The sequence below is a fragment of the Cervus elaphus genome, chromosome 14 (genome assembly GCF_910594005.1).
Source record: "Cervus elaphus chromosome 14, mCerEla1.1, whole genome shotgun sequence".
Lineage (NCBI taxonomy): Eukaryota > Metazoa > Chordata > Mammalia > Artiodactyla > Cervidae > Cervus > Cervus elaphus.
Window position 1 is genome coordinate 31532386 of NC_057828.1, and position 22745 is coordinate 31555130.

General features: G+C 57.9%; 1 protein-coding gene across 2 annotated transcripts in view; it reads right to left on the reverse strand.

Annotated features, from left to right (window-relative positions):
• Positions 1-2663: 2663 nt before the first annotated feature.
• The window catches only part of ITPKB (inositol-trisphosphate 3-kinase B), a 104102-nt gene continuing 84020 nt past the window's right edge, over positions 2664-22745 (reverse strand). For both annotated transcript variants that reach the window (XM_043922756.1, XM_043922757.1), the window contains exons 3-8: positions 16765-16864; positions 15316-15529; positions 10584-10788; positions 8406-8507; positions 6740-6811; positions 2664-5907 (exon numbers count right to left, since the gene is read on the reverse strand). In XM_043922756.1, coding sequence (XP_043778691.1) covers positions 5692-5907; positions 6740-6811; positions 8406-8507; positions 10584-10788; positions 15316-15529; positions 16765-16864 — 909 coding nt within the window. In that variant the 3' untranslated portion in view covers positions 2664-5691. The remainder of the gene's footprint in view (positions 5908-6739; positions 6812-8405; positions 8508-10583; positions 10789-15315; positions 15530-16764; positions 16865-22745) is intronic.

The following is a 22745-nucleotide window of genomic DNA, read 5'->3' on the forward strand; positions in this document are numbered from 1 at the left end:
TCTCCCACAAAAACTGGTCCCTGGTGCTAAAAACGTTAAGAGTCCACTGCTCTAGATTATCTCAGGCATCCATGATCCTCAAAAGGTGAAAAGCCACTGTGTTAAGCCACATGAGTCCCCTGATTTCAGTGGCATTCTTGGGGAGACCCCAGGGCCATGTCAGATGTGGGAAGAGAGGTCCCTTGGCTAAGCAGGCCACATCTGCTTAGGGGGCAGGTAGGGCGTTCCCTGTACCTTCTGCCCACACCCACCAAGGACTTCCCCTAACCGCTGGGCCTCATCTCAAGGAGGTGTCCTGCTGGCCCCTGGGGCAGAGACAGCTTCCATGTTGTCCAGACAGCTGAAAACTCTCCAGCCGGTCCTCTGTAGACTCTCAGAGAGCTCTGTTCTTTTCAACCTCTCTCGCCTCCCCAGACCTAGAACACCTGCAGGGCAGTTTGACGTGTCCAGCTTCCTGCCCAGCTGGGTGTGGGGGTAAGTCCCTCAGCCAGGGAAATGCAAGAGAAAGAAGAAAAGACTATCAGACGGGAGCTGCCCTGCTGGTGTTTATGGAAGAAAAGCTCCTCACCAGACTTAGTTCCCACAGCACCCCAGAAACTGGAGCAACCCAGCAAGTCCTGTGTTGCCCCCCACAGTCCAGGAGCCACAACGCCCCCTGGCCCCCACTCCTACCCAGCGTTGACCCAGCACGGGCACCTGTGCTCAGGTTATTGAAGGAGCTGGAGTGTCACTCCAGAGATGCACACGGATAACCAGTGGGAATGTCCATTCCTCCCTGCCTCCTAGGACCGACCCCTGACCCTAACATGAAGGCCTCTGTAAGCTTCCCTCCTGTTCACGTTGCCCTCATTCCTGCCTCAATTACTCCACCCCCACCTTTGCCCTCAGGGACTACTCTTCCCAATGAAGTGTTAGCACATCAGCCTTTACCTTGGCGTCTGTGTTTCAGGGAAGCCAGCCAAGGCAGCTGGTATCACAAGTGGTTCTTGGAAGCGGCAGGGTGACTGACCTTCCAGTTCCCCACCACACAGGTCCCCGACAGCTGGTCCCCCTTAGGAAGCAGAACCTCAGGGTGGGGTGGTGATATCAGCTGCCCACCAGGCCATGTCTGTGCCCAGGGCTCTCCCACTTTGTTCCAGTGGAGTGCAGGTGGAAGGTGAGCAGGGGCAGGCCCCTGTGACTGGCCGAGGTACGTGAGCTGACTTAGTTCTGGAAGGGTCCACACTTACCCGCTGTGCCAAGGTCAAACCCTCCTGAGGCACTGGAGTGATCCCCGCCACCCCCCTGACGCCTCATCTTGTCTCCACCTATGAAGTGTATGGCCTGTAGGCAGCAAGGTCCCTGAGCTCCACTGGTTCACGTGCTGACTCTCCTTCCCCAGGGCAGGCAGGGTTTGACGGGCCACCTTGGCCACTGAAGTTTGTCTGAAGCAGGCAGAAAGACCCAAGATCCCATTAACTGAGTCAGAGGATGGCTATTCCCCATCCAGGGGCACATGTACCCTGGTGGTACCCATGCTCGTCTAAGAGTGTCCCCACGGCCTGGGGTCTGGTCCTTTCTCTGTGGCCCAAGCCTCTAGGGGACATGCAGGGTCCACTCCAAGTCAGCAGGATGAGGAGTGCAGAAGCTGAGAAGGCCTGGATGGTCCTGGTCCCCTGACTGCAGAGCTGGAGAGGAGCCCTGGTTGAGTGGGTGGCCCAGGTCCCAGGCAAAGGGTAGAGATAGCACCTCTGGTGGGTTGTAGCGATGTCTCCATCAGTCTATGCAGGAGACACAGGAGGCTGAGTAGGGAGACCAGGTGGACACAAAAGGCCAGGGTTTCACGGCCACAGGAGCTGCACATGGGTTGGGAGTGATCACAAAGCCTGGTGGGGGGAGGGGTGATGATGGTGAGGAGAGGGAGTGACACTCATCCGTCTCAGAAAGTGCTTGTTGAGGGCCTTCGTTGTTCTTTAGTCACTCAGTCGTGTCCGACTCTTTGCAACCCCATGGACTAGAGCCAGCCAGGCTCCTCTCTGTCCATGGGACTTCCCAGGCAAGAATACTGGAGTATTCTCCATGAGTTCCTCTACTGGGCAATTACTGGCAACGGCAAAATCTAGAGAAAGACACTGAGAACGGATGGCTGAAAGAGGCACAGACAAGAAGGCAGGAGAGGGTGGAGGCCAGGTAATCCATGCCAGTTGGGAGCAGCTCTTCTCCTGCCCAAGGAGGGGCATCTGTGTGCCCGACAGCCATGGTCACTGGGGGTGCTCAGGGACCCCATCAACATTGCCTGAGCACCTACCGTGTGTCTGGCCCTGCAAAACGTCATTAAAAGGTCAAGTCTCCGCTCTCGTAATGGAGGAGACAGACCCCAAGTCCTGTAGACGGTCTGGAGCACTGCGCAGCGTGCGGGAGATGAGTGTGGCTGGGGTACGCTTGCTTTAGCCAGGGGTTCAGAGACTTTTCCGAGGAGTTAACATGGGAGCCAAGAGCTAAAGGGTGGCATCTCTGCTGAGGTTCCCCGGGGAGCAAAGCCTGAGGAGGAGGTGTGCTTTCTGCTTCTTCGTCAGAATGAAGCCCCACTGGATCCTCCAACTTACAGAGCTGCCCTTGCCCCCGCCCCCAGACACCCCTCAAGGACGTGGGGAGGGAAGGACAGCACACACAACACCCAGCACCATGGTCTCCAGGGCCTTTATTCAGGAAGGTACAGAGCGTGTGAAGTCTGTGTGACAGGCACGGTGCGGGGGTCTGTAACAGCTCACTTTTCTCCAAAGGCGTGGCGAGGAGAGGGGTGCAGAGGGAAGGAGAACACCCGGGGGAGTCGTCTTCTCCAGAAAAAGGCACTGGCAGGGGGTGAGCACCTCGCCTCTTCCCAAGCAAGGGCCTGGGTTATATACACACGGGGGTTGACCAGACGCAGAGAAACTCAAAGCTAAATACAGCTAACGGTGGAAAGAGTCCATGGGGAGTGGGGAGGGGAGGGGGACGGTGGCCACGGCTACACCCAGGCTCTTTCCACTGGGTGGGAAAAGGCGCTCAGAAAGAAGGCAGAGCTTTAAGGAGAAGTAGCATCCAGCCTCTCAGACTTAGTGTTTTGTGCAATTGAAAAACCCACAAAATAAATATAACTTAAAAACCTCTTACATGACACTAAAAGCACATTTGGGACAAGCAGTTGAGAACCCCCCTCCACTGCTGAGCAGTGAACCCCAGGAGCCCCGGGGCCCCACGGGGCCACCCACTCACTTGTGTGCAGGTGTGCACACCTCACCCCTCCCTCCTGACGCCTGCAGGGCCAGGACCCAGGGGGTCCCCGCCTGGACCGGGCTGGCTGGGGGAGGTTTCCAGACTGCCTGAATCCCATTCCAGGATCCATCCATCCCACTTGGACAACGGAAGAGTGGGGGACAGCAGGGAGAATGGAGTGCGAGAGAGGAGGTGTGCAGGAGAACTAGCATGGGAAATACAAAACCCTCAAACCCCTAAGTAATACAATAACCCCACAGAGATACCACTTTCTACCTTTCACATATATACTTGTAACCCAAAGCAAAGAATTGCCAAGAGGAGGCCCTCTGGGGCACCTTTAATGAACAAATCACTTGTATATTAGCACGTTGTTTGCAAACAACTGGTGTCTGCTTAAAGTGCTCGGAAAGTTTGTTCTCTTCAATTGGCTAAGCTGGTCCCCTGTAATTTTTGTTCATGGCATTATTTTGCTTTAGCAAACTTTTTTTCTTAGATAGAATGAGGGTAACTCGGCCAGCCCCTAGTGGCGCTTTACATCTGAATTCATGACGTCCCAGGCCCCCCCGCCCCAGACAGTTGCAGCACAGACCCCCGGGGTCCCTTCTGACCCAGCTGACCACAGCTCCCAGACCCCAAGCTGACTTTGGCGCTTCTGCCTTCTAGGGTCACGTGGTGTCACGAGCTCTCCAGTGCTCAGCCAGGCGGGGGTGTGACCTTTAGCAAGTCAGCCCACACTGGAGCTCACTGCTGTTTTGAACAAGAGCCAGGAAGTTGAAAAGTGATTTCCTTTTTTAAAATCTGTACTTACACATCCTCGTGTGTCCCACCCTCCACCCCCACCAACTGTCACTCACCCAGGATGAAAAGGGAAATGTAAGTCATGCGGGCAAGTTGACAGTTCCCCCAGAGACCCTGGGGTGACAGGGGGCAGCCCAGGAAGCCCTCCCTCTGGACTGGTCCTCCAGGCACACACACCTGGGGACACATCCACTCCACATGTCCCCGGAGCTTCTCCCTGCAGAGCAATGGGCCCAACCTCCTGCAGCACAGGTGAGCACCTGGGGCACAGCACCAAATGGCCACAGAGCTGGAGTTTTGTTCTTTAAAAGTCATGCGAGATCTACATCCTTCTCAATAATACATACCTACTTGCTTTACAACTAAAATAAGGCTTACAGCCCTAACCCTAACCCTATAAATCTTCAAGCAACCTAGAAACCCCAGGAAGAGATGCCTGGCACCTTCCACATATTCTGGAAGTTGCCCCCACCACATTTGGGAAATGGGTCTAAGCCCTCCAGGCTACTAAGAGTATTTCAGGGGGAAAATGATGCCAGTGAGCCAATGTCCTGCTTCCTCCTTGCTCAGCACTGGCCCGAGGCTCTGCCCCCTAACTGCTGGGCAGTCTGGGTTTCAGGAGAGACCCGGGTGTGCATCAGGGGGACCAGCTGGCACTAGGAAGTGGGGAGGTGAGAGGACAGGAGAGGAGTGTCCTCTGCAGGTTCTTTCTCCCCTTGACGCTGCCTGGGCCCTGGCCCGCTGCCATCCAGCCCTCAGGACCTCTCAAAGTAAGGGGGGAAGTGGGAGGCACAGGTGGGAGGCACAGATGGAAGGCCCCGGGGGTCAGGGGACATCTCTGAAAGCTCAGGTTTGCAGAGTGTCCCCCTGAATTCATGCCAAGACCACAGAAGGAAGAACAAATCTCCTGCCTGCGCCCTCCCGGGAAGGTCAATGTCAGAGAGCACAGTCAAGTGGGATCTGGGACCTTTGGATCCTGGGTCTATCCCAGTGCTGGGGCGTTTCAATACCCAGTGGGAGGGGTCCCTGCTTTGGCAGACCTACAAAGGCCACCAGGGTATCTCTGGGAGTCCCTCGGCTGATAAACAGAGCATCTTTTATTCACGGCCGACATTCTGTTCCCAGTAGTTTTGTGCCCCAAATACCAGAAAGCCTGGCAGCAGGTCGCCACGTCCAGAGAAACAGTGGACCCATCCCCAAAAGGGTAAGGCAGAAGCGGGCTACACCTAACAGTGCCATCACAGGCACCAGCCACCAGGGGGCAGCAGGCCCCCACAGGTAACGGGGCCCAGAGGCTGGGGGGCTCTTCTGCTAGGGTCCCCTCTGGAGCCAGGAACCCCATGGCTGCCTGAGCCTCCCTCCAGCTCTAGACCCTACTGGCCTCCCAGCAGGCAGCCAAGCCTGGGTTTGGGCATTTCTCTGCTAGTAGGAGACCCTACTGACAAAGAAAGTGGAAATCCCAGCTCCAAGCCCTTCAATAAGGAAGTAACTAGAAAATCTCATCTCTTCTACAAAGTGTCTTGTAGTGCCAATCGATCAGGAGGGTGAGTGCTGGGGCTTCCACCCAGCGGGGGAGTGAAGGGAAAATTCAGAAGGAGAAGGAAAGCAAGGGGGCAAAGAGGCCAGGGCGGTGGTGAGGCGGGGCGGAGGGTGGCCTCAGGCGAGCGGGGCACTGGGGCACATTTCCGTCAGGATGTCGATGAGGTTGTTCAGGCCGGAGAGGTAACCGTCCTCCCGGTTCCCTTCCTGCCACGGGACGTCGTGCTGCAGGGTCTGGCCCTCGGGCAGGGGCGTGGTCTTCCCGAAGTCGATCATCCACACCTTGGCCTGTTCCTTCTTGTCGTGGATGAAGAGGAGGGAGCTGCCAATGACCTGGAGGGGAGCCGGGAGATGAGGCCGGGAAGGGCCAGGCCCCGCCCTGACCTCCCCCTGCTGCAGACCAGGCTAGGGAAAGCCGGAGACCTCAGTGTGAGGTGGGCAGAGCAGCACTCAGGTGAGGCCCAGAGCCCACGGCTCCATTCCCCCATTCTCTCCTGGGCAGCGGAGCCCAGGAGGGTGGCCATGCCCAGGGCAGAGTACACGGGATCCAGAACACGACCACCCAGTGTGAACAGAGCCAGGAAGGAATGTCCAGGGTGGCAGGCCCTGTGCGTGTGTGTGCATGTTCGCACGTGGGCCTGGGCTCCCCAGCAAGTCAGGGTCTTATGAGCCCCTCTGGGTACTGCTGTCAACCCCCAAATCCTCTCTCTCTCAGGCTCCTTGCGTGCTGCCCTCTGCCCTGCTCCGGAGTGGTACCCTGAGACCTGCCTGCCTTTCCTGAAGATCTCGGGGTGGTGGTGGAGGGCTACTTAGCTACTCCAGAGGCTCAGGGAGCCTCGGGTGTGGGAGACACAAGTCTGCCACAGCCACTCAGAACGGAGGAGCCCCCGTGGCCGGGAGGGAGAGGGAGGAGAGGGCGACGGGACCACAGCTCACAGTCCCTGTGGCCGTCCCGGGGAACCTGGCATGTGGCTGCGGTGTGGTTCCTGCGTGGAGTGAGGGGCCTGACCCGGCTGCAGTCAGCCTAAGGACGGCCCCCGGGCTTCGGGAGCAGGTCTGCTGGCATGGGGGGCAGGCCCACAACTCAGGCAGGCGCACCCCGAGGTCATGGCCCACCACACAGAGCACAGGTCTCCGCCCCTGAGGACAAACGCCTGACACCTACCTCGTGGCACTTGAAGAAGGGAGAGATTTCCAGGGTGGCCCGGATGTCCTTCAGCCGGTCCCGGTAGGCAATCTGGGAACAGAAAGATGCCCAGATTTTTAAATATATCGGGGTGGGGGGTGGGTGGGGGGTGTGGTGGCTAGGTGTCATTTAGTCCGTTAAGAGTCGCTGATGTCAGCATGAGAGGGTCCTCACACTCTGATTATTTCAACCTCCTCATCTAGAAATGAAGAAACTGAGGCACCATGAGGGCAAGGCAGCTGGGCCCTGATCCCATGCTCCCTCTACTCCACACTGCCTCGTGACAGGAGGTGCCGGGGTGGAGGGGAGTCAGCTCCAGACGCCCCTCGCACAGGGGTTAAGTCTATTCTGGAATGCCAGCAGTGTGGAGGCAGCACCCAGAGAGCCCGGTTGCCATGGTGCGAACTTCCTGACACAAACTTAAGTGCCCTGAACTTTTGAAAAGAACAGCATAAAAGAGCCAAAGCCACAAATCCCTCTTCCAGTGGCTTCTCCGCAGAGCTGTGCTGGCCCTGGGGTATCCACCCTCCTGGGGGGCTGCAAGGAGGGAAGCCCGTTGCACACAAGCACTTAGGGTCCCCTTGACGCCCATGTGGAGCAGCGCCAGCCTGGGGCTCAGCGCAAGCAATAAACCCCTCTTGTCCGGGCGTGGGCACTGTGCACTCTGTAGCAGCTCTGCTGAGCTGGGGCACCTGTCCCACGCCTGAAGCCTCAGCTCTTACCACGGGCCAAAGTCTCTCAGCTGGAAAAGGCTGGAGGGAGACTCCCCAGTACCAGCCGGTGCTGAGTCTCCTTGGAGAAGGGCTGTCTGGGTCCAGCCCTCTAGCTCAGCAGTCCTGGGGAGCCCATGCAGGAGAAGGCACCTCTCAAGCAGGATCCAGGGCCCACCTCCCTGGTGTAGTCAAGTCCTTGACGGTCACAGGGTGCCCTGTAATTGGGGTGTGGGGGCTCAACACACCCTATCTCACATGATCCCAGTGCTCAGAGCATCTGTCCAGCCTGCCTACAGCAAATGAAGTCATCTGTCACGAACTTCTGCCACCCACACCTCCAGGCGCAGAGAGCCCGTCAGTTCTTGCAGGGGAGGGTGATGTGACATCTCAGCCCCAACCCCCGCACACTTCCGTCACTCCGTCTCAGCCTGGTGGAGGGCTGGCCAGGCCTAGAAGTGCAGGGACCAGCCAGCTGCCGGCCCACTGGCTGTGAGCCCCAGCTCCCCCACTTTCCTAGCTGCGTGCCCTTGACCACTCAGTCTCCTCATCTGTAAAATGGGGACAAGGATGCCGAGCCGCTGCAGGCGGCTGCTGTGAGGGTTTGGTGAGCACTTGGCGTAATACTTGGCAGGCAGTGGGCGGGGCGGGGCGGGGGCGGGGGGGGGGGGGGCGGGGAGGCTAGAGGAACACAGCGTTGGAAAGGACTGCTCTGAAGGGGATGGAGACGTTTTGGGGAGCTGAGTTTCTGGTGAAGGGAAAAAACGAGCACATGTTCACCCGCCGACAGGCTGACAACCACACCACCTCCCTCTCCACCTTCCAAGCAGAAGTTTGAGGCCAGGGTTTTCTGCATGGGTACCACGGCTCAGTCTTGGGCTGGGCAAGAACCCCCAGAGAGGGCCCAGCCCCTTTGCGGGGGGCACCTGACTCACCAGGATGTTTGGGTTTCCTTTAGTGAATTCTCTGAAGGCCTCAATCACCTGCTCCCTCGTTTTGGTCTTCTTGAAGTCCCGGTTCACAGAGCCATCTTCTTTCTGAGGAGAACGACATCCACCCGGGAGGCAGGTCAGCAGACAGCCCACAGGTGGGCACTGCACTCATTCCCCCACCCCGTGCTTCAGAGCCAGGAGCCCCAAACTGACCCCCAGGCAGTGAGGTGCCCGCAAGCAGCACCAGGAGGCAGGCACCGGACTGACCGGACACGGGGCGGTTAATCGGACGCACAGCAGAGGGCGCCTGGCCTGGGCCCTGGCTGAGGAGAAGGAGCAGATGGCACCAGCGTCTCAGGCAGAGGAAGAGCATTAGGAAGGCCTGGAGGCCTGAGGGGAGCTTGGGCCAAGATGGGGGAGCAAGGCCATGACAGCTGCCTGTCCTGAGGATCCCGAGTGTGAGCAGCGGGGTTCTGAGAGAGCCTCATGGGTCTCTGCTGCCCCTAGAGGCCCGGATCCTAGAACCGGGGTGCCAGAAGGTCCCTGCTGCCCAGGGACGCCCTTGCTCACCACAGGAGAGAGGCGCCCCTTGCCCCACGTTCAGATTGCCTTTGTAATTACAGGTATCTGACTTAGGTTCCCTGAGAGCTGAGGTTTAACAGCCCACCCGGCTCCCAGCCCCGCCCAGCACACAAAATGGGTCCATTTCCTGAGCCCGGTGCTAAGTCTGTTCCAGGCAGACCAGGCAACACGTGGGGCTTATTTAGCACCTCCATTAAGAAATCTGTTCTTTAAGATCAAAGCGTGAGCAAGGATGGCTCCCCCAGGAGCCCCCAGACGTGGGTCTATGCACCCCGGGAGCTGAGCTTAAGGCACTGTGGCTCCCTCTGCAAGAACGGGCAGGACCCTGGGCAGCGTGAGAGAGCTGTGGGCTGGGCCTTCCCCACCCCACAGAGGGTCTCTGCGGGGGCCCTTTCCTGGACTAAGGGAGGGGAGAGGCTGGTGGAGAGCTGGTGAAGGCAGCTGGCTTCTCTCAGAGCCCGAGAAGACGGGCTGTGGGCTGCTCCCAAACAGCTGGACAACAGAGACCAGAAGATCCAACTTGAGATGGAGAGAGGTGAAGGGGAAAGCAGACTGCCTCAGACAGATTCAGAAAGGAAAAGGAGTGCTGGGAGGGAGAGGATGTGCATATAACAACACTGGACGCAGAACACAGCAAAAGCTGCTTTCAGAAGACAGGGGAGGGGCAAGGGGCTTTCTCAGCTCGTAAAGCAGCTGTCCCGGGGGCCACTGCCCAGCAGAAACTTCCACCCAATGCCATCTGCAAGGAAGCTGCCCTGGTTTCACTTGCTCGGGATTCATGCCCTACTCTGGGCAAGGGCTGGCCAACATGAGCCAAGAATGGACAGAGCGGAGATACCCAAGAACGCTCAGGGACTGTCCTCCACTGAGAGGGATGGCTGCCTGAGACCGAGGGGCCAGCACCTCACACCATGCTGCTTGAGGCGAAACGCACGTCTGAGCTGACCGCCAGATCCAACAGCAAGGGCAGTGTCTAGGAGCCGGGGTCTGGGGAAAGCATTCTCAGGCCCTACTCAGATTAGTGAAGGGGAAAGAAAGGAGAATGAGGTGGCTCGGAAGTTGGGGGGTGGCCTCGGTGCAGGCTCCCCAGAGGTGTTTGGTGACTCGGATGGAGCAGTGCCTAGTCCTGCCCACCTGGGCAGACGACTCGGATGTCAAAGCAGCTAGCAGGCTCCCTCCCTTGCCGGCATCTCACTCTAAGTCCTCCTTTTGGGACCCTGGGCAGAATGAGCCAGCTCTCAGCCCTGGCATCCAGGCAGGGCCCTCCTGGGTGGGTACTCAGTGCTGGGCATGGTCTAGACTGAAGGCAGGGTCATTGGCAGAGAGCTTACTGCTGGGCAGGGCTAGAAGCTACCCCTGCTCCAAGGCCCCAGCCCCCTCCATGGCCATCCTACCCGGACTCAGATCAAGGAGTAGGCCAATTTCCCCAAACGTCTGCCCCTGGGGCTGGCTGCCCATGCCCTGGTCTATACTGGGAGGAATCTTACAGCCTCTGAAGGACCCCTGGGGTGAATGTTGGTGGAATCCAAGGACCCAGTCCTTTCCCATCCAGGAGCTGGGCGGCTCAGGCAGCTTCAGGCCCCACCTGGCAGTCCTCACCTTGATGCCCTCGATCCTGAACCCGAGGGTGGCCGTGGAGCTGATGGTTTCCCTCCACTGCATGTACCGCGGCTTGGTCACGGCCCGCTGGGCTTTCTCCTCCTCGGTCGGGGCCTCTGGGTCCACCTCAATCATCTTCTGGTACATGTCCTTCCGGAGGCTGGGCTTCTTCCGGGCCTTAGTGAGCTCCTCCTCCAGATAGGTCCTGCGAGGGAAGGGAGGCCTCATGAGGGCCACTGGCTGGACCGAGGCCCACTGGCGCCTTGCCCGAGGCCTGCAGTCAGCTTGGCCAAGCCAGGCTCACCCAGGGCGGGCACACGTTGGGTTGGGCTGGGCCTGGCTCTTTACAGAGACCAGGGCAGCCTTGCCTAATGGGGGCAACTTCATTCTGAGACCACTGGGAAGGCCTGACAAAGCCCAAGGAGCTCTTCCTTCTCGGGGAGGCTCACAGGACCAGCAGGGGAGGAGGAGCCAGGGCAGTTTGGGAGCTCGTCCTGCTGCGGGGAGGATGGGGAGGGGGCTGAGGGCAGGTCCATTCAGGGCCCAGCCTCCCCGCCCCCCATGGCTGCCTGGGATGCTCCCAAGAAGCGAGGGCTTCGGAAGCCAGCACCTGTGTGGGTCTGGGAGCATGTTCTGTCCCTCTACCCTGCCCATCTCCCTGGTGCTCCTGAGGGCTCTCTCTGAAGAGAGAACACCTTCTTGAGTAAAAAGGCCAGGCCAGAAGGCGGTCTCTGAAGGAGCCACAGTGCTGGAGGGAGAAGCATGATGGAGGGGAGGAGAGGGGAGCCTCGGGGCTCCTTTTGCTACAGAAGAGACATGCTGGGCTCTTCCTGCCTCTCGGACACCAGGCCTCGAGAAGATGCAGTCAAGCAAACTGTTTGCCGCCGCGCCCTCTGCACAGGTGTTGAGGGCGGGGCGGCGCGGGGTCGGGGGGGTAGCCTGCAGGCCCAACTGGCAGGGGTTCCCTAGAAATCAGCGGACGTTACAGAAGCAGGGACAGTACAGACTCTGAGCAGCCTGGCACTGAATTCCTGGCCCCAGGCTGCCTCCTTGACCCCCAGGGCCAATGGGGTGAGTCAACTCCCCTGCTGCATATCAGACGCCCACCCTCCTCCCTGCTACTATTTCAAACTCCCCATCACCCCCGACAATGAGTTCAGCAGCTGTCTGTGACCCTTCCTGAAACAGAAATCTGCAGCGTCAGTTAAGTAGACGAAGTTTTCTCCCCGGGCCGGTGTGGGTGGGCATTGCCCACACAGTGGCCTGTGACAACCGGCCTGGCTTCCACCTGCCATCTGTCCCCAGGGGCTTTGCTCCACTGACACCCACCACACCTCCAACCGGCCAGTGTGGGACTCAGAACACACTAGTCAAATCTACATCTATTAAAAAGTTTCCAGAACCACTGGACCAACTCTTAACAAGAAAAAAGCAAATCTTTGGGTGTGAACTTGGGCCTGGTCATTCAGGACCTTCCAGGGCGTGATGAGGGCTTCCTAGGTAGCTCCGCTGGTAAAGAACCCGCCTGCAATGCAGGAGAGCCCGGTTCGATTCTTGGGTCAGGAAGTTCCTCTGGAGAAGGGATGGGCTACCCACTCTAGTATTCTTGGGCTTCCCAGGTGGCTCAGATGGTAAAGAAGTCACTGCAATGTGGGAGACCTGGGTTTGATCCCTGGGGTGGGAAGATCCCCTGGAGGAGAGCATGGCAATCCACTCCAGAATTCTTGCCTGGAGAATCCCATGCATGGAGGAGCCTGGCGGGCTACAGTCCATGGGGTCGCAGAAAGTCGGACACGACTGAGCGACTAAGCGCAGCACAGCACAGGGAATGATGACCAGAAGGAGGCGGTCTGCCTCGGTTGTGTTGTCTACACACATACACATGCATGTACACACCACTATATGTACGCCCGTGTACACAAACACCACCGTGTGCAGAGCCAGGTCAGTGATGATGACAGCTTCAGGGCAGAGGCTGTGGGCAGGCGGCTTCTGCGTGGACTTGCGTCACGCTGGCCCGTGTGCGTATTTGTGTGTGTGGTGGAAGTGGCTGCCATCCCAATGCTCCTGAGTGCACTGCAGAGGCCTGCAGGGCGGGTGGGTGGATGCACTTCTGCAAAGGTTTCTCAGTAGCTCCTTAAACAGGAAGCAAGCCTCAATGTCAAATCCCTCTCCACATGGGGCTTTCTCCAAAAAGGGGCCCGCGTAGCTCAGTTTGGGCAGAGTTGCTCACCTTTCAGGGAGGAAAGGGGCTGGGCAGATGCCTACAGGGTCACGAGCTGGATGGTGGGGTCAGGGGTCCACTGGGAGGTGTCCTGACACTTGCCCAGCCCACCTCGTCCACCCCTGTGGGAAGGTCATGCCTCCATATCATGTGGAGGAGGAGCAGAGGCCCAGGGGCAAAGTCACAAGATCAAACAGAGGGAGGGCGCCTCTTAGGAAGGCAGCTGGTTCATGGGGAGCCAACAGGTGACACACCAAAGCCACCCATGCTCACCACCCTCCCCAACCTGCTTCCACAAGGGCAGAGGTGCTAAGGCAGCTCGGTCTCTACCTGCCAGCCCCTGGCCCGAACGTCAGGAAGACACTCCTGATTCTCCAGACACAGAGTTACAGGTTAAATCGAAGAAAACTCCCTAGAGCAAAGCGGGCTGATGTCCTTGTGGAACCGGGGTCCCAAGAATGCCCCTCGTTAGGACACCACAGGTGCCTCCATCACCCTCTCCTCAGGCCCCACCGTGGCTGAGGCTCAGTCTGCTGACCAGCCCTTCCACCACAGTGACGAGTCTGTGACGAATCTGAACCCCTCCTGCTTGGGATGCAGGGTCTGTGGTGGCCCCGGCTCCGGTCTCCTCCCTCTGACAACCACAGATTCCCTGGGAAGGGCCAAGCTGCAGCCCAGGCTAGACTGGCAGTCAGAGGCCAGCTGCAGAGGTGGGCGGTGTGTCTGGCTGGCTGCGTGGCCCTGGTGAGTCCCTTAAGCCACTGGTGGCCGAGGCCTCCTGCCCCAGACTGGCCTGAGGCCCATCTGCCAGGACGGCTGGAAGAAGTCCCCAAAACTCGGAGCACAGAAGGGCCCTCCACGCTCAGGACCCAGGAGACAGGGAAGGTGGGGCTGGAGGGGGACTTGTTTGGGGGAGACTTATCCCTTTCCCTCCACTCAGGCCCTCACTTGCCCACACTTTCAGTCTCCAAGCTCTGCCCAGGACTGAGCTAACTGTGTCTCAGCCCTGCTGGGGGCTCCCGAGAGCCCTGGGTACAATGGGACAGAGGCTCCAGGCGGCAGGGGGAAGGGGCAGCCTTGGTGAGAGGGGAGGCTCCTGTCCCCCCAGCCTGCCAGGGAACAAGACGGGCACACCGGCAGCCTTTCGGAACTGACTGGCCAGGCATTCTTCCCACGGGGTGTACTTTTTTTTGGCCGTGGTCTGACTGTACAGCGGGTGGGATGGAAGAGCAGTGGCCAAGTGGTGGCTGGAGGGACGTTCTGTCTCCTCCCTGGTGGGCTGGAGATGGTGAGACCCCTGGATGGAGGGAGGAGAAGGCTGGGGACAGTGCCAGAGCAAAGACTGGGACCTATACTTAGCCACCCCTTCGTCCCCGCCCCCGGGGCAATGCCAAGGGGACACAGCGGGCCAGCTTGCAGGGTCTGATTTTATGACACAACTCCCAGGAGGAATGAAGAGAGAAAGAAAACTGACCAGCTTGCCTGCTTCTCTCCTGTACGGACGCACACACGCACGCATGCACACACACTCACACACACTCCTCTTTCTCAATCTCCTCTTTTAAGAAATAAAACTGCTTAAACCATCCAAAGCAAACACAGGCTCCAGCTGTGAGCTCTGCGGCTGGGAGCCTGGTCTCCCCAGCGGGCAGCGGGTGGGATGGAGGAGCCGGCGTCTGGCCGCCTCCTCTAGGCACCTGCAGTGGGGCGGCTCTCTGAGGCCTGCGGGGACTTCCCCACCCGCTGCCCTGCTGGGGAGAAGGAGTTACCCTGTGACTCCTGAGGTGAGATGGTCAGAGTCCAAGAGATGAGAAAACCCGACCAGCAAAGTGGGGACGGCGGCCAGGTCTCAGGCCCTCTGGGCTCTGCTCACCACCCTGTCTCCTCCAGCCCACTCCTCCTGTCTCCTTCCCTCCTGGGTCCTGTCTGGGCAGAGTCTGGGGTGGGGTGGGGGGCCCCAATTCCACACACAGGCTGCCCACATACACATCTGGCCATGTGTCCTGCCCCTGACCCAGGAACACGCAGCTGCCAGGCTGGGGCCACCACCAGCCCCAGTCCAGAAGGCAGCAAGCCGGTGCCTGCTGTCGGGGGGCGGGGCAGGAGAATGGGATAAGAAGAGCCTCCCTCCCGTCGCCCCTCTTGTAGCCCGTGTAACAGGAAGCCGCCCCCCTGCTCGCCCCAGCAATCCCGCCTGACCAAACGGGCAGCCCTCTCTGTGGGGAGGCTCCGCACTCCTCCAGGTCCCCTCGGCCCCTGGCTCACTGGAGAAGGAAAGGGGTCGTCCTGGGCAGAGCCAGCCTCCCTGTCCCCTCCGCACATATGCAAGATGACCGGGGTTGGGGTCCACCCAGACCCCTGGCCCCTCCTCACACACATGAGGCCTCAGGGACCACCCAGAAAGCCTCCGCCTCCTGGGATCCCTGAGCGCCGCCGTGCCCAGGATCTGCTGCCCGGCCAGCTGGGTGCCGAGCAGCGGGCGGGCCCCGTCCCAGAAGCCTGGCTCACCTGACGCCCATCTTGCAGTCCATCACACACGGCGAGTCGAAGTCAGCCAGCAGGTCGTCCATCTGGTTGTAGCGCTCCCCGTCCTTGACCACGTCCCCGTGGTAGGCAGGCACGAAGGGCTTCAGCACGTCGCCCATCAGCCTGTCCAGGCAGCGCTGCTCCGACTCACAGTGCTTCTTCAGGATCCTGCCGTTGGCAGCCGCCTTGAAGCTCCCTGCAGAGCGAGGTGGAGGAGACCCTGGGTCTCTGGCCCGGGCCCTCCCCGCCCTGACCTCCCCCTGTGGCACACACACCCCTCCATCACAGGGGATGCTGCGGGGTTGGCTAAGCATAGGGCTCAGGGTGTGCCCAGGTCCCCGCTGGCGGAACGGGCCCTTTAAGGGGACTGGGGGCAAGTCCCAGTCTCCCCCACACCCAGACGGCAACTCTGGGCTGGTTCCCCGACTTCCCAGACCCCAGAGGCTCCTCCTCTGAAGTTGGAAGCAGAGCAGTGCTCACAGCTGGAGGGTGAGCAAGACTAGCAGAGGTTCTGGGCAGGACCTACGCACCACGCTCTATGCAATTTCTACCCCCCACCCCACCATCAACCCTTACCAGCCACGAAGGTGTCTCCACTCTCAGTGGAGAAGCCCTGATAGGATGGGACTTAGTGCCAGGACAGGGAGAAAACCTGGGGACTCCACATTTCTGAGCCACACCCTCAGGCAAATATTGAGGAAGGATGTCCATTGGCCTGCCTTGAGCTAGGCCAACGTGGTTGAGGATATAAAAAAAATGTCAGACCTTGCGCTGCTCTGAAGCCCACAGGCAGCCGCTGAAAACTCCCCTGATGATGGATGGATCATCATTACAAAGGACGATGCATGACAAAGGGCCACGGCTAGTGGGCTAGACAGCTCTAGATGTCCTCCCCTGTCACTGAGGGCCACCTGGAGACCTCACAGCTAGCCCAGGGCCTGGCCACTGCAACCAGCACTCCACACCGTCCTAACACTCGTGGAGTGACCTGCCTGTCTCTCCCACCAGCTACGAGTCTCTGGGGCAGACACTGTATCTGCATTCGCGCTGTTACCCCGAGGAGCACGGTGAGGTGAGCATACAACAGGCACTCAGGGAAGCACTTAGCTTTGTCTCTTTGCCCAGGGTGACAAATGGCAGGCGAGCTAAAAAGATGGATGACTTTGTTTTATTGAGTTAAAATGAAAGCGAGATTGAGAGAAAGAGATTGAAAGAGACAGAGTCTGAAGGGAGAGATGTGTGATCTGTGAAGGGGTGATGCAGACTATGGAGAGGGCGATTGTCATGTGCATTTTCAAGGCAGTGTTAGGGCCCTTCTCTTGGAGAGCATCTCTGTTCGGAACCTTGAACTCCCGGAATATCCAGGGCCACCCCCAACACGTGTTGGTCGCCTCCCCAGGGAGCCAGACGTCCCGGGAGAGCTGCAGCTACCTGCGTGTCCTGCCAGCTGGATCCAGGGGTACTTCTTCTTGAAGGACATGACAAAGGGAGACCAGTGCACCATGTTTTTTATTTTCCTCCATGATTTGCTCTAGAAACAAGCAAACAAAAAACTCTATGTTAGAAGCAGAACTACTACTTTCTGGTGAGGATGAATTCAAAGCCAGGTAAGCTCTGGCCACAGGACGAGAGGTGAGTGCCATACCCCAAAGAGGCAGCTCTGAGGACCTCACCTCCAACATCTACGTGGCATATATCTAGGGGGCTTTGCCCCCTTGTACAAACAGGATGAGCAAAATACCCCGAATCAAGGGGACAGGCTCTGACGCACTGTGAGAACAGAGGACAGGGAGGGCAGAGATTCTCCATCCAGGGCTGACCCCATCCCATGCCAGTCTCCTATCAGGGGACAACTAAACCAGTACTGCCCTTCTTTGTGCCCCTCTCGGGGCTTCAGTTTCTTCATCTGTCGAGGGAGGGTTTAGTTGCTCCCCAGGCTCTTTGGATCAGTGGATACTCTAGGACTCTGGAAAATGACCTCTCTCATCCCAACAGCAAGGGCTCATAAGGGGAAGACCAGTGAGGCTGTGGTTGCCCCGCGGCAGCATGCCATCTCACTCCGCACTGGCACAGGCGGCGGCAGCAAAGGCAGCTCTCGCCTGTGAGAAGTATGAGGCGACTTTAAAGGGAATTCCCCGGGACTGCAGTGCCACCAAGGCTCTGGTGCACACCGGGGTGAGCAAGCCCGTGAGACTCCCTCTCCACTGTACTTCTCCTTCTCAGGACGTTTCTTAAATGAAAACTGTGTGTGTGTCTCTCTCTCTGTGTGTGTATAGGAGGGGCTCCTTGGGCAGAAAAGAGAACTAACCTTTATTGAGCACCTTATTTTATTTTCTCAGCAAGCATGGTAATCATTGTCATTTCGATTTGCAGAACCCCAGCCTCAGACAAGTAAGTAACACAGCAGCATTTAAACCCTCACCTATATAGGACTACTTTTTTTAAAAAATCATTTTTATCCCCATCAATAAACATTTCCCTGTATAAAAATATCTCTAAATGAACTTTAATAAGAATGGGTTGTAGACCTGAAGATCAAGTGTCCCCAGACTCGAGCCCCTGAAGGGGGTGATGAGAAACATTTCAAGTTCCTGAGAAGCGGATCCCTGAACCAGCAAAACCACAGAGAGTAAACCCCCAAGACTCTGTGCTGGGAAGGGGAAGCTGGGAATTCTGCAGAAGAGGGGGTCCTGCCTGGACAGGGTACCCTGGAGAGGCAGCTCCTCCTTCCCCGTCCTGTACCGTCTGCCAGCAGCCGCCCAGAGGATGCTGAACGGACTCCCCAAGGTTAAATCAAGGTTAAATTGGTCTCCTTTGTTTTTTTCCTCCATGGTGAGACTCAGCTACTTCTGTCATCAAGTTTTCAAGTTGAAATCTGTTTAAGGAGAAAAATTCTTCTCTACGCGAACCTGGCAATGTTTGCCCCATCCCAGAAACTATCGCTCTACCGTCAAGACCTACTCTATCCTTAAGTGAGGGCAGTGCTCTGCCAGGCCACATGACAGAGGGCTGGGCTCATTGACAAGGGTGTTTTTCCTAGATCCTTTTGATGGAGATCACCGAAGAAGGCTAAGGAAATTAAGTGTTTCTTATCTAAGCACCCAGAAGGCTGCATAAGTACTCAGGGCAGGCAATGCATGAGGGCAGCAATGGTAAAATCTAGTTACATGAGACAACCAACCAAGTGATGGCCTGTTTGACCCAGGGGGAAGACATTTAGGTGGGTCCAAAAGAAAAGTGCAAGTGATCACCATCCTCTGGTCACTCTCCTGCAACAAAGCTCAGAGGGGACGAGGGTCCCACAGGTTCAGAGCCAGGTCGGAGGCAGGGGAAGGTAGAGTGTTCTCCATCCAGGGCTGAGCTGACCCCATCCCACACCACTCACTCATAAGGGGTCAACTAAACCCGCACTGACCTTTTTCTTTTTTGGCCTTGAGGGCTTAGTTGCTCCATGGCATGTGGGATCTTGGTTCCCTGACCAGGGATCGAACCTGCATCTCTCATACTGAGAGCTGGGTTCTTAACCACTGGACCACCAGGGAAGTCCCCCCACATTGCCCTTCTTCACAAACCCTCTTGGGGCCTCAGTTTTCTCATCTGTCTAGGGAGAGATGGACAACTGGTCCCCCATGCTCTTTGGTCCTGTGGACACTCTAGTAATTCTCTGAAAAATGACCCCACTCACATCCCAAGATCAAGGGCCCCTCAGAGGAAGACGAGAGGCCCCGATCACCCCACTGCAGCGTGTCATCTCATACTAGATTTGCAGATGTGGTGATAGTAGAGGACCCAGGGAGGACTGTCAGCTGCCAGGGTGGGGCTGGAGGTGGGGTGATGCAAAGACTGAGGTCTGCTGGGAAGGAAGGCTGTGATGGAGGCTGACCCCTAGAGGCGGTCTAGGGGCAGCCTCGAGGGGGCAGAAGACTCCTGCAGGCAGCAGGGCCTATGGGAACAGAGGCCCAGGATCAAGATTTAGAGCAACTGGGCCATGTGTGCTGGGAACGAGAGCTGGAAGCAGTGGTTGATAAGCATGAGTAGGGGCTGAGATGGTTGGACTCAGGGGACTGTGGTATGGGGGAGACAGGCTGCCCTGGGCCTGAGTCCTGGCTCCATCCAGTCCTCACTGACCTGGGACATGTTCTGGACCCTCCCTGAGGCCCTATTATCTCACCTGTAAAATGGGAATAACACATAGCTTCCTCTGATCCCAGGAGGTAAAGCCATTAGGAGTTCACAGGCACAGAGGTGTTTGTGGAAGAGTCTTAGCGGTCTGAGTTCAAGGAAGAGTGTCCTGGAAGTCACCCCAGGAATAGTCAGTCTGGAGCTAAGTTTACTAAAGAATAAAGGCCATGGAGCTGGGGCTGGGCCAGACCCACCCTGTTGGGAGGCAGCTCTTTGGGGACCCCCTGGGACCCACCGGGCAGTGGGCCTGAGACGCAGGAGACAGGAGGGAACTGATGCTGGCTGAGAAAAGCCAGGCTCTGGCCCAGCAGGGGCATCTGAGCTGTGAATCCTCTACGTCCAGGGGTCCAAAAAGGAGAAGGGTGCTCCAGGGCAGGGGTCCTCTGACAGCTTATGGGACCCAAGAGCCTCCCAGCATGACTGAGCTCTGAGTAAACGGGGCGTTTTTCTGGGCAGCTTCCCTTTTCCCACACCTCCTCCACAAGGAAGCAATTCTTCAACGTGAAAATGGGCCCCACGTGGCCAAGGCCAGAGAGCCCGCCCCTTCCAAGGTGGAATATTCCACTGGGCCGGGTGTGCACACCAGGGGATTTCTCAACTGCGCTGGCAGCAGCACGCAGGGGATTTTCCTGTGGTTTTAAATAGCAGCACCCAGGCCGTGCCTAAGGTCGCTGCCAAACATTAAACAGAAAAGCAGATCCCGGTCCAGGCCCAGGAAAGGAGGCTGCAGGGTGATCATGGCGCCCCCCCACCCCCAGCCCATAGGAGCGGAGAGAACAGAAAGGTGGGAGGTCGCAGAGAATCGGTTCCCCTACGATGATGCCAGAGAGCCCAGCACCCATCCAGGAACCACCTGCTCCAGGTAGAAGCCATGTCCCAGGCAGCCAGTTCCAGAAGGCAGGCGGGGGGCTAGCAGTCTCCCTCCGAGCCCCTTGCTGGAGGAAGCCACAGTCCTCAGAAGTGGATGCCAGGCCTCTCCCCCAAACCAAGACAGGAGGCCAGCAAGACAGGAGAACAGCCCGACAATCTGGAAGAATTTCATCTCGAGGAGTTGATCACCTTTTCTCTCCGGGGAGAGCCTCAAGAGCATCCGTCGCTGGAATCAGACCACAGCCCCAGGTCTCGAGTTTCTTGAGCCCAGCTTTGTCAGACACACAGGCAGCCCTCACAGGCCTTGAAGGTGGTGTGGCCAAGGGTGCCTGGTCCCTCCTCCAGGGCAGCGCTGGCTGCCTGCTCATCTTGCTGGTCCCGGTCCTCCATCACCTCCCAGTCACCAGGACTATCTGGACACCCTCTGCTGACCCTCCCTGGAACACCCCCAAAGCTCCACCTGCCTGACACGCCCCCTGACCTCTCTGGGCGGCAGGGTCCTCATATGTCAATCTGAGGAGTCCACTAGCTGACTCAGGCAAGCTCAGCTCTAATGTACTCCTTACTCACAAGCGGATCTGGAACTGGCTTAACTAAACGGATAAGCCCGGGTGTTCCTCGCCAGTCTGCTGAGCGTGACAGAGCAAAGGGGACGGCTCTCAGAAACTGCCTGCAAGCTGGCATCATCTGTCACCTCACCAGGAGGGCTCATTTCCCTAGACGTGCAACAGGATGGGCGCCAGCTCCCCCAGCACTGGGCCTGGTGTGCGCACTCCTGACTCATCACTTATGGGCTCTCACTATGTGACAGGAGCTGGGCCGGGCACTTTATGGCCTCATTTCTCATCTTCAAACCACCCCATGGTGGACAGGAGTCTTTCCTCTGGAAGATGAAGAATCTTACTAGTTGAATTGTTTCCCAGTCATTCCATTTTCCTCCCAGCCCACAGGTGCCAGTTCACCCTGGGAACCTCACACCAAGCTAACAACAGTGGTGTCTACCCACAAGCAGGGCCCCTTCCAGCCCAGAGCACGCTGGACAAGGTGACAGGGATAGAAAACTGGGCAGGAAGGACAAGATTTCTACACGGTGGTTCCCATGGGTGGCCAAGGCACAAGGCTGCTCAGGGGGAAGGGTTGTTCAGGATGCTTCTTCAACAGAGGGGCCCAGAGTGTTTGGGAGATGCTCCACGACCAGCCACCAAAACCCCGGACAGGTCTCATTCCGGAGCTGGGCAGCGGCCACTTCAAGCTCAGCCAGCAGGTGACCCGGGGCTCACCCATGAGTCAGATCAGACCGGCTAATCATTCCTAGACTGTGGCTAGGATTCTGTACTTGGGGTGTTCTTGGGTGGCATTCCAAGGGGAAATTAAGCCCCACAAAGCTGATGGCCTGTCAAGCAGGGTGGCAGGGGGGTGGGGGTGGGGGCGCAGAGGTGCACATCTCTCACCTTGATTCTGTGCTGTATGTAAGTCAACTGCAGAATGGAAGTAAGGTTTTTCGTAGGCTTGGACAACCTGGCTCCACAAATCCCTAGATGACTGCCTGCATGCCTGGGCTAAATAAGCACTGGTCTGGGTTTTGCTCTGTTTTCTTACCTGTGTGCAGGGCAGGAAGGCCTTCCGCTGATGTTTGCTGCAGCCCTGACCTCGCTCTGTGAGAGGTGGGGTTTTGTTCTCTACTCTGGCTGCACGGGAAAAGGCACAGAACCCTAATGCACTCAGAGAAGTCCAGAAGGATCGGGAAACAGCCAGCCCCAGCGGGCAGACACTGGTCCTTTAAGACTCAAGAGATGTGTGGTGCTCTGACACTGCTCTGGCCAGTTCCCTCCCTTCATACCTGACTTGACAGGAGCTCAAATATTCAGAGAATGTGGAGAGGGATTTGCAGCGGGAGAAAAAAACCCAACAACAACAAAACCCCAACCCTCTTCAAGCTTGAGGTGTCAGAAGTCACCCGGAAAGAGAGTTTCAGAACCTGGCAGACACGCACCAAGCCCTCTCCAGCCACTAGGTGCCTTTGGAAGGCTCGGGGCCTAACACATTCTGTCTCACTTTTCCCTCTGCATCTTTGCCCAAAGATTCCAGGCCTCAGGGCAGATGTGAGTTTACTCCCTATCAGTGACCCCTCCACCCAACACACGGAGCCTCAGAGCACCCGGGGCAGCCTTGGCCAGGAAAGCTGCTCCTCACCCCCACTCTGGCCTGGACTCGAATCACCCGGAGCCCTTGAAAGCCCAGTGCGGAAACGATCCACTGGCTGGTGGGGCTGCTGGGGCCCCAGGGAGGAAGCCTGGGCAGCGTCTCTGATTCTGTGTTTATCTTAACCAGACTCCAAGCTTCCCAGTGATGCTAACGGC